General features: G+C 38.2%; 6 protein-coding genes across 7 annotated transcripts in view; 4 read left to right on the forward strand and 2 right to left on the reverse strand.

The window, feature by feature from the left end:
• The window catches only part of LOC101310265 (glutamate receptor 2.8-like), a 4,719-nt gene extending 1,426 nt beyond the window's left edge, over window positions 1-3,293 (reverse strand). Inside the window, exons 1-2 of the mRNA XM_004288860.1 lie at window positions 3,035-3,293; window positions 102-1,372 (exon numbers count right to left, since the gene is read on the reverse strand). Coding sequence (XP_004288908.1) covers window positions 102-1,372; window positions 3,035-3,293 — 1,530 coding nt within the window. The remainder of the gene's footprint in view (window positions 1-101; window positions 1,373-3,034) is intronic.
• A 2,467-nt stretch (window positions 3,294-5,760) lies between these two features.
• LOC101304905 (golgin candidate 6-like) lies at window positions 5,761-6,878 on the forward strand. Of its 2 annotated transcripts, XR_183689.1 has the most exons (4): window positions 5,761-5,892; window positions 5,963-6,064; window positions 6,168-6,296; window positions 6,384-6,878. XR_183689.1 is itself a non-coding variant. In XM_004287456.1 (3 exons), exons 2-3 carry the CDS (start codon window positions 6,200-6,202, stop codon window positions 6,506-6,508), a joined length of 222 nt encoding a protein of 73 aa, XP_004287504.1. In that variant the 5' UTR covers window positions 5,851-6,064; window positions 6,168-6,199; the 3' UTR covers window positions 6,509-6,878. The 2 variants fall into 2 exon arrangements, 1 of the variants encoding a protein (XP_004287504.1); XM_004287456.1 differs by having other exon boundaries at window positions 5,851-6,064.
• A 1,239-nt stretch (window positions 6,879-8,117) lies between these two features.
• On the forward strand, window positions 8,118-10,246 carry LOC101305296 (meiotic nuclear division protein 1 homolog). The gene is made up of 10 exons (XM_004287457.1): window positions 8,118-8,232; window positions 8,482-8,562; window positions 8,686-8,802; window positions 8,923-8,961; window positions 9,071-9,178; window positions 9,285-9,347; window positions 9,436-9,487; window positions 9,607-9,651; window positions 9,759-9,838; window positions 9,952-10,246. The coding sequence occupies exons 1-10, from the start codon at window positions 8,230-8,232 to the stop codon at window positions 10,018-10,020; spliced, it is 657 nt and encodes a 218-aa protein (XP_004287505.1). The 5' UTR covers window positions 8,118-8,229; the 3' UTR covers window positions 10,021-10,246.
• Window positions 10,247-10,525: 279 nt separating this feature from the next.
• LOC101305588 (arabinogalactan peptide 20-like) lies at window positions 10,526-11,374 on the forward strand. The gene is made up of 2 exons (XM_004287458.1): window positions 10,526-11,003; window positions 11,140-11,374. The coding sequence occupies exons 1-2, from the start codon at window positions 10,883-10,885 to the stop codon at window positions 11,211-11,213; spliced, it is 195 nt and encodes a 64-aa protein (XP_004287506.1). The 5' UTR covers window positions 10,526-10,882; the 3' UTR covers window positions 11,214-11,374.
• Window positions 11,375-11,978: 604 nt separating this feature from the next.
• On the reverse strand, window positions 11,979-14,786 carry LOC101305876 (vacuolar protein sorting-associated protein 32 homolog 2-like). The gene is made up of 8 exons (XM_004287459.1): window positions 14,601-14,786; window positions 14,335-14,444; window positions 13,946-14,045; window positions 13,383-13,468; window positions 13,172-13,263; window positions 12,732-12,846; window positions 12,409-12,604; window positions 11,979-12,287 (listed from the first exon to the last, which is right to left on the reverse strand). The coding sequence occupies exons 2-7, from the start codon at window positions 14,404-14,406 to the stop codon at window positions 12,413-12,415; spliced, it is 657 nt and encodes a 218-aa protein (XP_004287507.1). The 5' UTR covers window positions 14,407-14,444; window positions 14,601-14,786; the 3' UTR covers window positions 11,979-12,287; window positions 12,409-12,412.
• A 1,069-nt stretch (window positions 14,787-15,855) lies between these two features.
• On the forward strand, window positions 15,856-18,761 carry LOC101306164 (IAA-amino acid hydrolase ILR1-like 4-like). The gene is made up of 5 exons (XM_004287460.1): window positions 15,856-16,289; window positions 16,445-16,570; window positions 17,177-17,491; window positions 17,899-18,027; window positions 18,132-18,761. Exons 1-5 carry the CDS (start codon window positions 15,876-15,878, stop codon window positions 18,567-18,569), a joined length of 1,422 nt encoding a protein of 473 aa, XP_004287508.1. The 5' UTR covers window positions 15,856-15,875; the 3' UTR covers window positions 18,570-18,761.
• Window positions 18,762-20,285: the final 1,524 nt, after the last annotated feature.

The raw sequence follows: 20,285 nt of genomic DNA on the forward strand, positions 1-20,285 counted from the left end.
AAACAATAATAAGAGACTTTAATCGAAAATGAAGGAGTATATATGCATGAGTGGTAGACATGCATGCATGTACGTATTCGATACTTTGTAATAAAACTTGCCTGAAGATGAATTTGATAAAGAAGATCATCATAAGTGCCATCGAAGGTAGAAAACTCATATCGAATGGGAAATGGCAGTTGTTTTACTACAGCAATGAAGATATCATAAGAGAATCCTGATATTTTGTTGTTCTTTTCGTCGACTTTTAAGAATTCATTAAAACCATGTTTCACGGGAACTCCAATTCTCAATTTCTTTGTTGGAGGTGTCTTTGTAGTGTCCCCGGGCCAGATTGGTGTCTTGATTGTCTTCCTTCCATCCAACTGTGCTGCTCCATTCAGCTTTCGGGTAAGTCCTTTCTTTTGGTTCCAATATCCAATTATTCTTTCTTTTTCACCATTCACATTAAATACCTCAAAGGTTGAAGCTTCCAACTCTCCCTTAACCAACCGAAAATTCCCACTGATGAGGCTTTCAAATTTTGAATCTAGGATAGCTTCAAGAAGATGTTGACCCATGTCACCAGTTCCCAAACTTGTAAGATCAACTTTGCTTGTGCTAACATTTTGCGTCGTAAAACTATAATTTGCTATTCCAACTTTCTCCACTGCCATTGCTAATGCCCAAACTGTATCATATGCCCACAATCCAAAGAGGTTTACACCATTAATATTGCTCGGATTTCTGAACCTGAATCTTTTCATTCTCAACACAAAGTCTTCAACTTCTTTTGACATTGGTATATATGGCCTTACTCCCAGTACACCTTTCATCGACTGCATGGCTTTTGAACCCACAGGATATAATAAAGTCGACAACCCTTCTGTAACAATCCATCCATACCCTTTGGTCATCATCCCTGACTGACTTGCTAAGAAGAAGAATCTGGATCCTAGGGAAGCAGTCATATGCACCACAAATATTCTTGCTCGAGTTGATTTCAAGTGGTCAAGCTCCTTCAGAATTTCTGTGTCATTAGAATGAAGGGGAATGACACTTCTATTAGGTACTCGAGCGCCAACTTGTTGGAAAGCATCTACCAAATATGGAACTAAGCTGTTTCCGTACTCCGTGTCTTCATAGATGAGAACAACTTCCAACCAACTATAAGCTCCAACAATGGCAGCTATGGCTTTTACTTGAGCATAGTCATTGAAAGCCGACCGAATGAAAAATGGGTTATGGGATGGAGAAAGGGATGGACTTGTGGCAGAAAAGGAAATTATGGGAACATGCTTCGTTCTGCCTAGCTCTATCACAAACTTTGCTTCTGCTGAACTTTGAGGTCCGATAATGGCAGTCACATTTTCTTTGTTTATCAAGTGCAGCGCTGCAGTCTCAACAGGTTGGAGAAAGAGATGATAAAATTAGCTGTAAACCCATTGGAAAAAAGATGAATATTCAACACCAGCTTTAAGAAAGCAAAACCTTCCTCTAAACTTTTATGGTGCATAATTATTTAATTTTTTATTTATTATTTTCCTACATATACCTATGTTATTATATATCATTGTCGGTGAGTCGTGATATTGATTGATTAAGGAGTATAACCTCAAACTTTGAGGTCATACGTTCAAACCTCACTGACATATACACGTAAAGTGCGTTAGTTATTTGATAAAAAATAAACTTAATATGAGGTAATAACTGATTCTTAATTTTTTTTTTTAATAATAGATATTTCGTTACACTATCACTTTTGTTTTGTACCATGCACTATATGAACCAAACTACGTACCGAATACATTGACAACCTCATTGTAAACAAGTTTAGCTCACTTATTCATGATACTTACGTCTATCAAAGGACAAAGACCCAAAGTACCTAACTTCTTGCCACAACAGCAAATCTTGTCGTCTAGTAGAGAACTCAATTGCTGCCTATGTTATTATCATTGTAGTGAAATGTAATATGAGGTGATCACCGATTTTTCATTCTTTTTTTTTTTTTAATTAATAGATATTCGATACACTATCCATCACCAAAAGACATGTAGAACAACTTTCGTTTTGTACTAAGCACTTATGGACTGAGCTACAACGTACTGAATAAACTGACAAACATCCCTATTGTGAACAAGTTTAGCTCATTTATTTAAGAAACATACGACTATCAAAAAATAAAGACCCAACGTAATTGTTGTATGACTAGAATAACTGCACCAATGACAATAGTGCATTGATTTAATTATAAACGAAAAAAAAAAAAAAAACTTAAATCATAAGATGAAACTGGGACAACCAAGACCTTACCATAAATTGATAAGGATTAAACTAGAATAAAACAAACAACATTCGACACAAAGCCCTAGCCCAATTAGACCTATTGACTGTGCGCAAAGATGGTCCAACCCAAAAGTCGACCACCGATTCATGGCTATAATCTCGTCACTTGATAACACGGATTATGGCCACGATCGAGACCAAGCGACCAACCAATCTTCTTTGCGAGATACTTGTTGGATCACACGGCCGCTCCGCTTCCAACCACTGGAAGCACTGAATTTCCTTGAATTGGGCACACCTTTATCCATGCCTAAAGCCTAGTTAGGACACATTGAAGAATAGTTTGAGTTGTTGTTGTTGTTTTTTTTTTTTTTAATCAAGCAAACAACTGAAATGCTACAACAAGTTTGTTGTGAGTCGAACTTATAACCTCCCACATACAGAGGGGTGATGCCACTAGACCAAATGGTACTAGGCGTTACGTTTGAGTTGTTGATTTGATAATAAAAACTGTATTCCATTTATTCTATCTTTTTCTTTTTTTTTTTTTAAAATTACCTATATATATATATATGTGTGACCCGAAGGTTTGTGATTTAGATTATTATTTTTTTCACGTTCAATTTTGATTTTGATGATCGTGTTCTTGTAAATTAAAAATAAAAAACAGAGAGATTACTAGATTAACACATAGATAATAAATGGCTCGTGTGTGTGACCCAAAAATTTATAGCTCCATAGAATAGAGGTTTTGTGTATATATTACCTTCGAGTGCTGCCGAAACAACGTCATTCTTTGAATCCCTGGTGAGAAGGAAAAGCCTTGTTTGATAATGAGCTTGCTTCGTATAAAAATCATCAAGTGCCATGGCCATGCAATTCTCTGCCATAGCTCCAACCGGTGAATTCAATTTAAGAACAACTCCTACCGGTACTCGTATTACCTCTTTCGTCATTGAAGGCTCAATCCCAGAGCTGAACAAAATAATGAAGATGAACCGCATGAAGCTCTTCTGGTTTGCCATATTTGCCAAGCTACTTGGAATTCCTAGTCTTTGTATTCTCATATAGATCTAGCTACCATTACTATTCCTATTTTTTTTTTTTCCTACACAACTGGTTCAAGTATTGGGGATTGGGCCTACACTAATAAATGTCGATCAATTTAGCTCACAAAATTATACTCGGGAGGATATTGTCATTCTAATGCCCTGCCCTGGCTTTCAAGCAAGCTGTCACAACAACAACCTTTACCTTGCAATCTTTACAATTTAGGAGAAATACAAAACACTACATGACAATTTTTCTTTAAACAATTCAGTCCTCAAACATTTCAATTATACAGTTTAGTCCTACTCCATTTTTTTTTAATCTTACTTAATAAGACTAAGACTTACCATCCTAAGAACTAGCCTTCAACATGCCATTTTCGCCTAACGACATATTGTTTTCTGGTTACTATCTTGGTGAAATTCATTCAAGATTGGGCTAAGCCCTTAATAGAGAAGTTTACAATATCTCTATTAAACCTATAAATAGAGAATAACTATTTCGATAACTATCTACTTAGGGGCCTTGAGTTCTTACTATAAGATTGGGCTAAGCCCTTAACATAATAATAAGAAGTCCTATATACATATGTGAAAAATGAATATTTTATGATAGGTTTTCTGATAAGATAATATCTGTCGGGTAGCTGCACTTCTGATTCAAAAGGCCCAATATCTGTCGGGTCGGGTCAGGAAACCAGGCATCGGCATCACCAGGTGAGTTTTTACACGTTGAGGCTCAGATTGTCAGTGTGTTAGAGCATCTCCAGCAGTGTAACTAAAACAATAGTTAAAATTTTTTTTTATTAAAGAAAATTTCATTCAATAAACTGCAATTACAATACAATCACAGCACCCAACAAGGAATTACAACTACGAGCAAATAACTCTAGCCTCAAACTACTTGTCCTCACTTTGAAGAGGAGAGACTGACATGTCAATGGATCTAATAGAAACCGAAATGGGCAGCCGTCCGAGTTAACTTGACCAACATAGGTAGCAATTACTGGGACATGATTTGACCACAACAGAATACCATTGGGTGGGCCATCCCAGGATCTCCCGGCATATTCAACACAGGCTGATAAAATGCACGGCCAAAGACCGGCTGAAATCTGGGTTCTTGTAACAACGAACCAGCTACCCGAATTCAAGTACCTATTAGAAACCATGACATCTAACCAACAAACTCGATAGATTAAGGACTTATTTGAGATCTGAAAACCAGACCCAAAAACTACTTCAAGAAAACCTAGACCAATAAAAGCTAAAAATAAAATAAGGCCAGGCTGGCCCAGGCCCAACAAGTGAGCCCATGCCCAACAAGTGAGCCCAGGCCCAACCCAAAACCCTAGACCAAGGGATGGAGAAATTCACAGCCGCCAACCAAGCAAGCTCCTCCCTGTCTCTCCAGATGCGTCGGACCACCATCCTCCATGTACGGTCGTCGTCCTTTCGTCTGAGTCGGCACTATGTCCCTCCCTAGGTCACACCACCACGACCTCGATGCAGCAACCATGCAGAAGGGCACAACCCAAACCATGGGTCCAGCCATGCCGCAATTGCTGGCACACCCAACAACCTTGCCGCGCCATCAATACACCACGCTGCCTTGTCGAGAGAGGATAGAGCCAAAACCTAGCCGTCGCCATGTGTTTCCTAACCCTTGGTTCACAACTCGTAGCCGCGAAACCCCCGATACGAAAGGAAACTTCGACCGAGAGCCCGGCTGCACTCCCTTTCCACAATGATCTAAAGCTCGTCTGACGACAGCGAAGGGCTCGCTGACTAATAGACAAGGGGACTCCTGTTTGTCTCTCGCTCTCTAACTATTCTCTCTATTTTTTATGTTATAACAATAGTTAAATTTAGCAATAATTATGAGATTTAACTATTGATATAAGAATTTGGTTCCAGTAGTTATTGTTATATGTAATTAAATAATATTTTTAACGAATTATAAACTGACACGTGGAGAAAAAAAGGAGGGAAAATATATGTATTCCTTTAGCAAATCATGGCTCAATTGACAAATTTATAAATTTTGTTTAACAATCTTTAAATTTAACAACCATTTAAGTATATTGTTGAAGCTCATATTCATCCAAAAAGTTGATAAATTTCAAAAAAAAAATTTAATTTAACAATACTGTTGAAAATGCTCTTAAGACTTAGGAGTTAGGACTATTATGCTGTAAACGTATTTTATCTTGGGCTGCTGTGGTAATTTACCTAAATGTGCTGATTATTGGACTCGGGTCGGGTCGTACTGTAAACGGGTATCTAGGTTTGGCTTTAAAGAGAACTATATAAGGCATTCAGCCTCCGATGTAAGATCTATTATTTCCTTTTAATTTCTGCAATTTACTTTCGTTTCCTTCCTTGATGGATGACGATACCATCACAGTGTGTGTCTTAAAACGAAAGCGCTCTGTGTTTTGGTCGCAATTATTTATACAAAATTGAAAAAACGATCCCCAATTTCAACTCTGAATCTCTCTGGAGATTGGATCGGTTACTGAATCTCCATCTTCCCCATAGTGTTCGAGCTTTAACGATCCTCCTAACTTCTCAGGCAAGTGAACTTCTCTGCTTCCAATTTGTATTGAATTTGAGATTGTACGTTTTAATTTTGCTGTTTTTAGGGTTTCAGGGAGAAATTGAGAGATGGATTTGGTGAATAGCTACAAGGGGGTTGTAGGCCTGGTTTTCGGCAATGAGAAATCTTCGTCTTCAAATGAAGATAGGTAAGTAAACTTTGATTATCACTTTCATAATAATTGCAGTAGAATGCGTAGTTTCGGTCTCGGAATAGTGTGTGATTGAATGTGGTGTGGATTGGTTTGGCAGTTATGTTGAGCGATTGCTGGACTGTATAAGCAATGGGAAGCTGGCAGAGGACAGGAGGACTGGCTATGGTGGAGCTTCAGTCTGTTGTGGCTGAAAGCTCTGGTGCTCAGCTGGTGTTTGGAGCAATGGGTGAGTGCTAGTGGTCATTTTGATGTAGTTGTTTGCGATTTTTTTTCGTTTCGAGCTTGCAGTGTTTGAGATTTTTGTTTTTTGTAGGATTTCCTGTGATGATGGGTGTATTGAGAGAAGAATGCGACGATGTTGAAATGGTTTGGTTCTGTTTCTTGCATCAAGAAAGCTCAATTCTTCTTGCTCAATTCTTCTTGATTCACCAAGCATGATCCTCCGGCGCAACACATCGATGATCCTCGACAGTCATCTCTTTGTATAAACAAATGAGTCTGGTAGGAATCTATTCGAACGGGCCTGTTCCGTCGAATAAAGAATCAATATCAGAAAGAAGTTTGAAAGTTTGCCGTTGGCTCATGAAAGTTTGAATCATCACTTGAAGAAGCTTAAATGGGAGAAATTCTTCATACCGGCAAAAAAGTTGATTTAGAGTGTGTCCAGAGACAAAAGCAGACTCAGAAGGGTAAGGGAAGAAGGGTAAGGGAAAAAGCTAAATGAGAGGGGAGAAATTGTTCATGTATTAGAAAGTTGTTATATGCTACCGGCTGAAAAAGTTGATTCAGAGTGTGTCCAGAGACAAAAGCAGACTCAGAAGGAAAAGGGAAAAAGAAAATAAGCCAAGTGTCTTAAGAGTTTTTGTGATTTCTGAGTGCGGAACTAGTTGTAGTAATAGGAAAGACATCTTATTGTGTGTAGGATTTATACTTTTGAATTTGGTTTTTGATGATTGTACCTTTGATTGTGTATAGACATCTTATTGTTTGTATTGGTTGTAATTCGAATGGGGTACTCTGTTGATTGTGGGGTGTCTCTGCCTTTTCTGTTATTGCTTTTACTTGGATTACTTGAGAGTTTGTGATTTATGAGTGTCTAAATTGTTTGTTTTTGTGATTTATGAGTGCTGAACAGTTGTAGTGAGTAATAGGAGAGACATCTAATTGTTTGTGTTGGGGTTGTGATATGAATTGATTGAATTCTTTAATTTGTTGTTTTTGGGGTGGTCTTTACCTTTTGTTTTTCTTGGTTTATTATCTTTTATTATTTTCTTTATTATGTTTTATTATTTTCCTAAGTCTTTTTAGGTTCCTATTTTTTATTAGGGTTTGCTATTACCTATATATATAGCTTTGTGGAGTCTTGTAAGTCAGCTTTGTTATTTTGAATAAAATTATACATAGTTTCTTTGGGACGTTTTGCCCTAGAACTCAATCAAATCGTTCCTACTTTAACACCGCAAGAACCTCTATGTTATTGCTTGTTTTTCCCTTGAGATCTCCGCTCTCAAGTGTTTTTAACCCTGATCTAGCTGTAAGACAGAAACTTTCAGTTTATGCCCTGCATCAGTCTCTACTTGTCTTTGTGACAGATTGGTTTCTGTTGATCTATCAATAAACTTGTATGTTATTCAGATTTTCCTTGTTTTATCAGGATCAATTAGATGAAATCAGAATGAAAATAACTTGATTAGAACCCCCCTAGATGTCAAGGCTACTGTTAACCCAAGATGTTGGACAATACCATAACATGCAAATGCTGATACAAAATCTTGAATGAAATCAACTTTTATAACAATTAAGCGCGTCTCCGGTTATGTTAGGTCTCTTTTCACAACTTGTTCGAGACATTTTCACGAACACTGTAACTCACTGAGATTGAGTAAACCCAAAACATGGTAAGAAAACACTATTCTTATTGGCAAAAACAAGTAAAACAAGACTGTTCTCAAGAACGTCATGTCGTTTAACCAAAACAGCGAGTCGTTCAACGAGAAGCAAATACGAGAGTGAAAACAAGGGGCATCGCAGTAATTGCTGCGGCACATAAACGCGGCCAGTTTCGAAATGATATAAATATTTCCCGCCTACTGGTTCTAGAGCCTTCAAGGCTTCTTCAACAAGTCCCCAGAGTCGTCTTCTGCATCCAGCTCGCTTCCATGGTAATTCTCTCTCTCTCTCTCTCTACAAACCCTAATTCTCTTTTGATTTCGATTCCGCTGTACTAGGCTTAGATCTCTCTCTCAGTTCGTACCTCTGATTACGCATATTAGGTTACTGACGAAATGCCCCAAACAACATGGATCTGTTTGATTCCTAATTCCATTTGAAATTGAGCTTTTTTCGCAAACAGAAACTAAATTTTCTGAAATTTCTGGTGAATTTACTCGCGGATTTTGATTGATGTTCAGTCGAAGAAGAGAGGGCTTTCGTTGGAGGAGAAGCGCGAGAAGATGCTCCAGATCTTCTACGATTCTCAGGATTTCTTTCTTGTGAGTGTTTCGACGATTCAAATTCACGATTATTTTGTGTCAAGTTTCTGTGGTTTCAGTTGTGTTTGTTTTGCGAAATTTGTTTTTGGATCTCATCATTGTGTGACTGTGTGTTGGTTTTAGCTGAAGGAGCTCGAGAAATCGGGGCCGAAGAAAGGTGTTATATCTCAGTCTGTGAAGGATGTGATCCAGAGTTTGGTGGATGATGATCTTGTTTTCAAGGACAAGATTGGAACCTCTGTAAGTAGATGCTTACACGCTGCGCGAATTTGTGAGCTTGTTTAGTTTGAAGAAATTGTAGATTTATGATTGTTTTGTTTATCTCGGCGCTTTGTAATGTGTATGATTTTAACGTTTCAGGTGTATTTTTGGAGTCTCCCTAGCTCGGCTGGAAATCAGGTGGACTTGAAAGGCTTGGATTTCAATATTAATAGTATAGGTTAAGACTTAGAATTGTGCTTATGATTGTACAAGTTTATTTAGGCTAATGTGTTGTGTTTTTGGGCAGCTAAGGACTGTTTATAGCAGACTTGAATCTGAGCTGCAAAGCAGTAAGAAGCGGCATGTAGAACTTGTTGAACAGTGTAATGAGCTGAAGAAGGGAAGAGAAGAATCTGTGAGTTGTTCTAAGCTGTATCTCTTTTGAAAGATTGTACCATACTTTGCATTGTAAGACTGGTTTTGTGTGGCTATCATGGATATAACTCTCAAGTGTTTGCCAGGATGAGCGAGAGGAGGCCTTAGCTGAGCTTAAAGAGATTGAGCAACAGTACAACAAGCTGAAGGTTTGGAGACATTTCTGAACTTTGGGATGCATTGAGTTATATGAATAATTCGATCAATTTGGTGACTGGAGTCTGTTGTAATTTTCAGGAAGAGTTGGGGCAGTATGCAGATAATGATCCAGCTGCCTTGGAAGCAATGAGTAAGGATTACTTTTGATTCCTTCAACGATATTCGTCACGGATCACTCTCTTAACATCTAACAACTTTCAGTGTTATAGCTACTGGGAGTCACTGACCGTGTTATAATTTTGTTGGCAGAGAATGCCATTGAAGTTGCCCATGCAGCAGCTAATCGATGGACAGGTATGACCTTGACAACTTCACATATATTTTGGGTCACAGATTTTAATCCAGAGACTTGGTACTCTTGGTGGTATTCTGAAGTCTTGACCGACAATGTAACTTTGCAGACAACGTCTTCACAGTGCGCCAATGGTGCTCAAATAACTTCCAGTCGGCCAAAGAGCAGCTTGAACATATGTACAAGGAGGTAAAGTAAATTTGTATTGTCAACTGAAAGCACATGCCCCAATTGACTCTCTTCGTCTAGTTTCCTGTTTTCTCTCTTTCCTCTAAGACATTGCTTTCTAATCTCGAATGCAGGTTGGAATAACAGAAGACTTTGACTATCTGGAGATGTCACCCGTTCCACTGAGCTCAGTTGGTGATTAGATGCTGAGAGAGCCAATCTTACGTGTTATATATTATCGCTTAAGCACTCTTTAGGATGTAAAACTTAAGAGAAACGCAGAACTTCTACCGTTGTTTGTAGTCTAATTCCAAGTTTGCACTCAAATGCTGCTGTACCGGTTATGCTTATGAAACCGTTTTTGTAAGAAAGCCGCATATTTGAATGCTTAGTAGGATCATCCAAGGATTTAAAGATGGAAAATTTCTGAACTGTTGGTTTACAGATGGATTTGAACATATTCTATTGTGTATGCGTCATATTACAGGGATTCAAAAGTTTAGAACCTTCTATTATGAAGAGGGTAAGCTTTTGAAATCTGTTTATTCCAACTTTTAGCTGTTGGATATGTGATTTGTGTCAGTTATATTCTTCTGTCTTTTTATTTATGTATACCACACCAACTGTTCAATCAATTTTTTTTTGAAGTTTAAAATCCAAAAATAATAGAGAATATATGCGACTGCGGTTATACAACTAGGAATGAGGATTGTTCCATGTGAGGGTTACCAATTCATTTGTTGAGGTCCAGCTTAATTAAACAGCTCGACAATACCTGGAGTTTTAACGTGCACTTGATCTCAGCCGTAAACTTGGCACCAATCACTACCGTAGGTTGTAAACTTTCCTTGTTAATTAGCATTTAGTGCTAATTATAGGCCAGAGTGGCTCTTCCAGGGCTTGCTGTGGTCGTGTCCCTTGTCTTCCTCCATCAGTCTTTCTCCTTATAAATTCGAGAGGGTCTAGAGTTGCAGCCATCCACATTTTCGTAGAGTCCTTGTGTCGAAGAAGAAGAAGAAGAAAGCGAAAACTTGCTTCCTCTTCGTGTCATATATAGAATCAAGAATGGAGATGCTCAGACTTAGCTTTTTTGTCATGGCTATTCTTGCTGCAGTTATCGTTTCTCTTCTTCTACCTTCCATCAATGCTCAAAGCCTCGCACCGGCTCCCGCCCCCACGAGTGATGGTTCGTTTCTCTTTCTCTTTCGTTCTCTCTGAAGTCTGAATTACAACATCTGTTAATAGCATGTCACTCTCTAGCTGCTAGAGAAAGTAAACACTGATTATGCGTTTGATATTGATGTGGTGCATATGCTTTGCAGGGGTAGCAGTTGATCAAGGAATCGCGTATGCGCTGATGGCGTTTGCTCTGTTTCTCACCTATATCATTCACTGATGGAGCTTCTTTTAGAGAATGGAAGTATAGGAGATTGTTCATTCATGCTAGCTACGCTTGCTGTGGCTAGCTATGTAATTCTTGTTGATTTGTTGTTACCATTTATCAGTTCCCATTCTTTCTAAATTAAAAGAATAATATTATTCATTTCTGCATAACGTACTAATATGCATCAATGTCACCAAAAATAACCAAAAACCAGACTAACAACGTGCGGGCATCCTCTTCCCAGCTAACCAAACGTGTTTGTCACTGCCACTTTAGGCAACTATGAATGAATGTTTTCCTCTTGCATTTGAACATCTCGGATTACGTTATCAATAAAACTGGCAGATGTGGCCTGGCCATGGAGTTCAAATCGACCGTCTTATCATCATCAAACTGGTCACCGGAAAGGTGAAAACAGAACCAGATGATTCTTGAAAGAAGACGTAAAGAAAGAGATGCCCTTGAGATGGAACTTTTAGAAAAAAGTACAGGTTCAACAAAGCAAGATGCTCTCTTAAGATGGGAATTCTTCTAGAAAGAGTTCCGTTAAATAATGCATAGCTAATGTGTAGGCATCAGCTACTATGAATTGAAAGCCATCAGCTACTATGAATTGAAAGCCTGTTCCTTTACCAACCCAAGGTGATGGTGAATTATAAGCATCTTTTTCTTCTCATTATTGACTTGGGTCACCAGGTCACCAAAACTCAAAGTGGAAAGTGGCAACAGCAAGAAAACAAGAATGGAGTCTTCTTGATGTTGAACTCAAAGATCAATAAGAAATTTAGATCTATAAGACTTGGTTATATCACAAAATAGCTATTCATTAATGCTTGACAGAACATTGAACATATGTTCCAAGAGAAATGTTGAGGTAAGAGGAAAAAGGAAGGAGAAGACTCGGAAACGCAGAACACAAGTTTCAAAGGGGGCATTGTGTGAATTTATGCCCACCTTTATATACAATCTGTTTAATAATGAAGCCACAAAGCAATATGGATGCGCGAGAGGAGCAGATATCTCCATTATAAAATCAGACCAATTCTTTACATAGATTCTTTCGATTCCATTCTGCGGAAGATGTACCTGCATAATCCTAAACAAAATCAACTCTTTTACTTGAAACAAAAGAAGATGAACTGTGTAAGCGTGAAAATCTCAATAATACATGGATGTGGAAAGTTCATGATAAGACTGAGGAATGGACCTGCTTATAGTGCCATCTCAGCCTGCAGAGCAGCCAGTTCATCTTCTTCGGCAGTGCGCTTCTGGGGAAGAGGACGTGCTGGTTGCCTTCCTGCTGGGACCTGCACTGGAGCTGCAGGAGCTTGAGTTGCAGGCTGAAGAAGTTGTTCTTCCAACTCAGCACCTTCCAGCTCTTCAAGTTCTGCTTCCAATTCATCCTGTAACGGTAAAAATTGTCTCAACTACTGTAGAGCTACTTATTGGATACATACATCGGAACAAAACAATGTGTCCTAAAAAGGCCTGATCATTCATAGATATAAGGAAGGCTAAGATAATACAAACCTCATCAAAATCAGCTGCTGAACCAATTGGAGTTGACAGAGCTTCCTGGATCTGTTTCATGTTCTCAGTCTGTTCATTTATCTCATCCATGGTCTTGTCCACGTCATCTATGTTCCTGCATATAAGTAACCCAGTTTGGTTGTCAGTAAAACCTGTAATTCTCAAATCCTAACTGGGTGATGGTGTAAATACGATTACCAAATCAGGAAAAACAAAAGAGATTAATGTGATTAGCAGGCTTTTTGCGCTTCAATTTACATATGTAATAAGACTATTTTCATGTTCATATCTCATGTAATGCAGATCACACGTTAGGTTTTATCGCCAGCTATAAGAATTTGAAAGAGTACATTTGAAAGTGAGAAGTTAAGCATAATATCAGAGCCACATCTTGTATGTGCAAATATGATAAAATAAACAAAATGAAAAATGATACATACGTTGCTTTCTGCATTGCCTTCATGGCAGCTGCTCCAGTTCTCAAGGCATCTACAGTTTCTGTAGTGGCTTTCGCCCCTTCTAGCATTATCATCTGCAAAATCAATATGTTAATAAAGCAACATTCCATCAATCAAAATCCAAAAGTCCAAATCATATAAATGTCATACAGTTTCAACCATAAGAAATTATAGATCCAATTTCCAACATCACCTGATCGTGGATTCGCAGTTGGAAGTTTCCAAGCTGCTCTATTTGCTGTTCATACAGCTTCTTCCTCTTCAAACATTGAATAGCAGCTGTAAATAGAAGAGCAAATTATATCAGTCAAAGAATACAAAAATTTGAGAAGTTAGAGATCAGGTTTAAACTCCAAATCAAAGTCTAGAATCCTTCTACATGATCATTCATGAACATAGCGTTACTTTCAGGCCACAAACAAGATAACATCAGAAGATGGTCTCCAGTGCTTAATTTTTTTTATTTCAGTTGTGAAAAACAGTATTCAAGACTAAAAACATAAAAAGAACTCCGAAGAAGTTCATTACTCAACGCAAGTTGCTGTAGTAAATATATGCTTTATAACAGAAGTAACAATTCTTAGAATTTAGAAAAAAAAACTAGAAAACAGTAGAAGCAAAAAAGACATTGTAGCATGAATAAGCATAACATCGCCATAGAATGGCCACATTACACCAGATATATGATCATCCTCAAACCTATGTGTACAACCTAAGAAAAAGAGAACAAAAAAGAAGATTACGCAGCGTCCTTACATCGTTTATTCTTTGCTCTAGTGAATTCCTTGGCCCTCTCAACTTCTGCGGCAGCCTTCTTCTGTAGTACCTTCTCCTTCTTCTCAAGCATTTCAAGCGTCTGCACAAGTACAAAACCACATAAATCACAATTCGTTTCTACAAAATCAGCAACTCCGAAAGTACAGGCGCGCATAACAAATTCAACCATAACACACAATAGCTGCCTATCTTCACAACTAACTAATGGCATTCATTCCGAAAATCGGCACGAAACCACTCAACATCAATAGTTCACTCAAATTACATAATCCGATCGCATCAACAATCCAATAGCATCAACAAACTCATCAAAACTACACACACTCGGTATCGAAAAGCCGAAATCGATGAACAAGAGGTGATCGTACCTCATTTAACTTGTCTAAGGTGGTCAGAGCGCTGGTTTCCGTTTTCGGTTTCCCAAAAATCCTGGTAAACATGGTTGCTTATCTCCGATTATCGATCCCTCTCTATCTTTCTGCAAACACACACACACACACAAAACAAAAAATACGTCAACGTGCGCAGAAACGCTAATCCGGAAACCAATTCCGGCGAAATCAAGATCGAACAGTATCGTAACGATTGAAATCAACAAGATACGATCGGTGATTGGGCGCGTGTATGTTCGTACCTGGGAATTTACGGCGAGGTTTGAGGAAAAGGGATCGGATTTAGGGTTTGGGAGGAGAAGAGAGGGATAAGGATCTGGGGAAAATGAATTGGGCTTGTTCGCCGGTTCGGTTTAATTTTGGGGAGAATTGGAGTGGGGATTGGGATTGGGAATTATTGCTTAGCCGTGTTGGGTTGGAAGGAGGAGAATGGAAGCTGCTCTTTTGCTTTTTCTGAGTTTGTTTCTCTCTCTACGTTGGCGGTTGATTGGAGTAATGAATTTCCACGTGGCAGCTTGATTGGGGGTGTTGGGCACAATCAGGCTATGGTTGACGGCTGATTTCGCGTTTTGGTCACGTCGACTCGTGAAGACGACGTCGTATTACACTTCATTCGTATTAGATTTATTTAAGCTAATCTTTTGTCACAGGGGCACGAATCGTGAGGGCTCTCATCCCTGCTGGACGATGTTAGTTAGACTAGTTAACTAATATAACACGATATAATAAAAGATTTGAATGCAATACAAATAAATTGTTATTGGATTTCAAGTGTTCAAAAGCCTCTTAGATTTAAAAATTAATATAAGTTACAGACTGAGTATTCTAACACTATGGTCGGTCCTTGTTCGTTACGAATTAAATCTATATATGTTTTGTTCAATTAATTCGTGTCTATAATAACTTTTTTTTAGTGTTTTTCTGTTAATGTATGATCTGATCTTGCATGTAAGGGGTTTGACGATTCCAACTTAATTAATACATGTCATATTGGCTTTAATGCTTTTATTGATCTCAAAATTTGTTTTTCTGGAGTAGGAAGTTGGTTGCGTTCTATAACCCTTGTTGTACAAAATGCTTTTTGTTTCGACTTTTTGTCTCATGGTTGTAAACTTGCAATCTCGGATTTATGGTTACATAAATTTGTGATTACAATATTAATCGAGTGAGTTATCACTTCGGGGTCGGGAGCAATTTATAAGGTATGACTCATTCTCAAGGAATGTTTTTCACAAGCTGAGGTTCGAACCAATGACCTCTTATTATCAGGAGAATCCTTGTAGCGTTCACCCCACTTGCAGCTTAGCATGTTTCCACTAAACCAACCCCGTTGGGTTATAATCGTGGATTTACCCCATTGGGTTGTAATCGTGGATTTACGGTTCTGGCTATTTTATTTTTCATCAAATTTTTTTATTCTCAAAGAATTACTAAACGACAGTCGTTTTTCCAAACTCCAATGTTCGTCTCAGAGTCCCCGTCTCATTCTGAATTTCTGATTCTAAAATCATCAATTCATGATTATATTCAACCCTCACCAAATGTTCTCCAGTTCAATCATTTCATCAATGGCTTCCCCCAAATGGGTCTCTTTGACTTTCATACTCTCTATGTTTATGCCACTACCCATTTCCTCAAACCAATCTTTGAGCCCAGAACCGGAGCTGGCTCAAATCCCAGTCTCGTTTCTTGAACACGCTAAAAGACCCGAGCTTTTTGATCGTATGGTGAGTATCAGAAGGAAAATCCATGAAAACCCAGAGCTTTGTTACGAGGAATTTGAAACCAGTAAGCTTATCAGAGCTGAACTTGACCGGCTGGGCATCCCTTACAGATACCCTTTGGCTGAAACCGGCGTTGTTGGCGTTGTTGGGACTGGTGGTCCTCCCTTTGTTGCAATCAGAGCAGACATGGATGCTCTGGCTATGCAGGTTTAGTTAAAGTTTGAAGCTTTTTGAGTATCTGATATCTTTTTATAGTGTCGCTTACTTTTGTCAATTTGGTCAGTGTTGTAATGTTGTTAGTTACTATTGGTTTGAGGTTGAGGTAGACTGGAATAATTACTGTATTTGTTTTAATGTGGCAGGAGAGTGTGGAGTGGGAGCACAAGAGTAAATTTGCAGGGAAGATGCATGGATGTGGACATGATGGTCATGTTGCCATGCTTCTTGGAGCTGCCAGTTTACTTCAAGAGTATCGCCACGTATTACAGGTCTCTTTCCGGGTTTGAATTCTATGCATTGTGTTCAGAAGAGTGGGGTATTTGGGTTTGTCATTCCATGTGTTGCATCAGTTGCTGTTCTTATGGACTTCTGTTACTTTATATAGCAATTGTAGGTTTGAAAGTAGTTGTCTTTAAATAGAACATCAAGGCTAAAATGTAAATCTTTAAAACTATATATGATCAGGTTTGGAAAGTTCCAGCATATGAGCGTGGAGGTGAGGTTAGGGAGATTATTAGGCCTTGTGGTTGTCTACAATGGGCTCCTGGTCTAGCTGTCTACTAGAATTATATGTCGACTTGTTATGTCATCTATCTGACTGCGAATAACCTTTAACTAATAAACAAGAGAAAGAGCGATAGAAAATGACTTCTCATACTGAAATTTGCAGAGTTTTGGAGTCCATATTGGAACTACATTTTGATGTGGCCAGCTATAAGAGTTGATACACTGGCTTAATCTATAGATTGCAAAGTGTGTGCATTCTCTAAGTAGGCTTCTTGAATAATAAGTATGACACTTTGTGCAATGTCATTGTGTATATCTTCTTATGTCCTGAAGAAAGTTCTCTCACTTGTTTTTCTGTTTTCATACAGGGGACTGTTGTTCTTGTTTTCCAACCAGCTGAGGAAGGAGGTGCAGGAGCAAAGAAAATGATAGAAAACGGGGCACTGGAGCATGTCAGTGCCATCTTTGGGTTGCATCTTGCTTCTGACCACCCCATTGGTTCAGTAGCCTCCAGGCCTGGCCCTCTATTGGCTGCGAGTGGATTTTTTGAAGCCTTGATAAGTGGGAAGGGGGGTCATGCTGCAATTCCACAGCACACAATAGATCCTATCTTGGCTGCTTCCAATGTTATTGTTAGTCTGCAACATCTTGTTTCACGTGAAGCTGACCCCTTAGATTCACAGGTTTGCTCGCTTTCTCTCTATTCTCATAAGGTCATTGTCAAGTCTCTGTTCCCCTCCTATTGCAGTTTGATTCAAATACATGTATCTGTAAGTTCACATGTGTCAGTGTTAGTCTACAACATCTTTCACTTAGCACATAGTATGTGAAATATTAATCCCCTTAGTTTCTTCACGTGTGTGGGGAAATGGTACTATACAGAACAAACATGAAACCAGTATTCCATCTAGATCAGTGTGTTTTGTTTTGTGCCATGAAAAATCTGTCATCATTTATTGACTTCCCCACCATCCTAAATCTTAAAGTTTGCTATATGTCAACTGTAATCATATTCTTCTTAGGCCCCTCTTTGCCAGCATATGGTTATTTACTCTTTATCCATCCAGTTACATGAAAGCATATCTTGCAGGTTGTGACTGTTGGAAAATTCCAAGGAGGTGGTGCTTTTAATGTTATTCCAGATTCTGTTACAATTGGGGGTACCTTCAGGGCATTTTCAAAGGACAGCTTTTTTCAACTTAAAGAAAGGATCGAAGAGGTATGCTTCTATTAAACATCCTGGGTGCTGAACTTGAGAACATTCTGTGCTGATATTATTCTATGCTCCTCATATATGCTATTCTATTAAATGTGAGTCTGCAGGTTATTACTAGACAAGCCAGTGTTCAGAGGTGCAATGCAACTGTCTTGTTCAATGAAATTGCAAAACCCTTCTACCCTGCAACTATAAATGACAAAAATTTGCATGAGCACTTCCAGAAAGTTGCAGGGGATTTGCTGGGTTCTCAGAATGTTCTTGAGAAGAAACCACTTATGGGGGCAGAAGACTTCTCATTCTATCAAGAAGTAATTCCAGGGTACTACTTCTTTCTTGGTATGAAGAATGACTCTCAAGGACAGTTCAAACCAATGCATTCACCATATTTCAGAATAAACGAAGACGTGCTCCCATATGGAGCTGCATTCCATGCATCACTGGCCACCAGGTACCTCCTGGAAAACCAACCGAAATCTACTTCAACGTCAGACCAAAAAACAGAATCTACTTCAACGAAAGGGAACTTCCGTGATGAACTGTGAAGTGACAGGAATCTGGGATGATTAGGATCGATTAGTTTTTGATTCGCATTTTCCACATGTAAAGCTGAGTGGTATAAATAATTTCAGCTAACCTGTAGATGTAGAAGTGATTATATCGGCACAATCATCAATTTCCAGGCCAAGGTTGAGGAATGATAATTTCTTTTCCCCAAGTTACAAACTTACAACTTCACCAGCTAACCTGTTGTTTCCTTTAAGATTGAACTTCCGCACAAAGATTTGAGAACTATAGCTCTTTTATCTCAATGAACAAAAGAAATAAAGATGAGATTTTTCATGTAAAGATTTCACTAATTAATGATATTCAATCTTTTATGATTACAATTGGATGCACATCACAATCATTCCTAAAGATGGAGGAGTTGAAGCTCTGAAAGGAAACAAAATCACATTTTAAATCAATCCAAGGAAGTAGATTATGTTTCCAAGCAATATCCAACCATGAAAAGCCTAAGGGACATGGTAAATTCCATATGAATAGTTAAGATTGCTTCTAAATCTCCAATCAGTATCAAGTAATTGATTTGATTTCTGAATTACCAGGTTTTGGAACCGCATCCCCATATAAATGTACAGCTTGCACATTTATATGAACAAACATCTCAAAACGTGAAGTAACATTGGTCATGAGGGATATGATGTCTTCTACTACTAATACCTATTCGTTATCATCATCAAAAAACAATTCTTATTCTTCTTCTGGAGCACCATCTCATCAACCAGTTCCAAATCGCGCCGTTTTGCAACGTTCTCTCACTCTGACAAAGCCTAATCATGGAAGGTTTATGAAGATTTTCAAGCACTTCTGGACATGCGTCAAGCCAAGGATAACAGATGATTCGAGTTCAAGGCAGACTGCAGCAAAAGAAGAGAAACAAGGCGGCTCAACCAAGAGAAGAAGTACTACTGCTCTACAACGTGTACCGAGTTCTCCCAGTTCTGCAATGAGTCAAGATGTACGTGATGAATGTCTGAAAGAGGCCATCCTCTACTGCAACAAGTCTGGATTAACATCAAAATAACAATTCAGCTTCCTAGTTAGGGTGAATAGTTGTTAACTGTGACTTCATAGTGATTTAGAAACAGTTTAATTTTATTTTTGGCTGATTTAGAAACAGTATATGACTATATGGGTATGATATTGTTTACATATTTTGCAGGGTGGTATGAAGTTGAAAGTTTGGAGTCTAATTTGCATTGTAACTCTCCATGAATTTCATATATTACCATCGATGTGCATATATTGTTCTAGTACAGCAATATAGCAACATTTTCTGCATATGGATTGATCCATCTTGGTGAGTTGAATGGACTTCTTATATCATATGGTGAATATTCCTTCTCAAAATTTCAGCTTGATTACAGTGTTTGGGAGACAATGAGAATAGTTTTTGTAGATTATAAACTTATTTCTCAAATCTCGTACTATAAACTTGTTTTAGTATGAGTTAATTTGTTTATTATAGACACAATAAGGTAGTGCAAAACTTTATATTTTTTGTTCCGTTAAACTTATTACCTCTTTAATTGTCAACCTGCAGCAATATGCTCATCAGACATTTTTCCTTTCCCAATCCAACTATCTCTTTGTTGATCGGTAACAATACCAAGAGCACTTTTGGATTTAAAAGGGGAACAACTTAAAAACTAAAAAAATAAAAAAATAATTAATAATCTCAAAAAATAACGTCATCT

Source organism: Fragaria vesca, linkage group LG1, assembly GCF_000184155.1.
Source record: "Fragaria vesca subsp. vesca linkage group LG1, FraVesHawaii_1.0, whole genome shotgun sequence".
NCBI classification, from domain to species: Eukaryota; Viridiplantae; Streptophyta; class Magnoliopsida; order Rosales; family Rosaceae; genus Fragaria; species Fragaria vesca.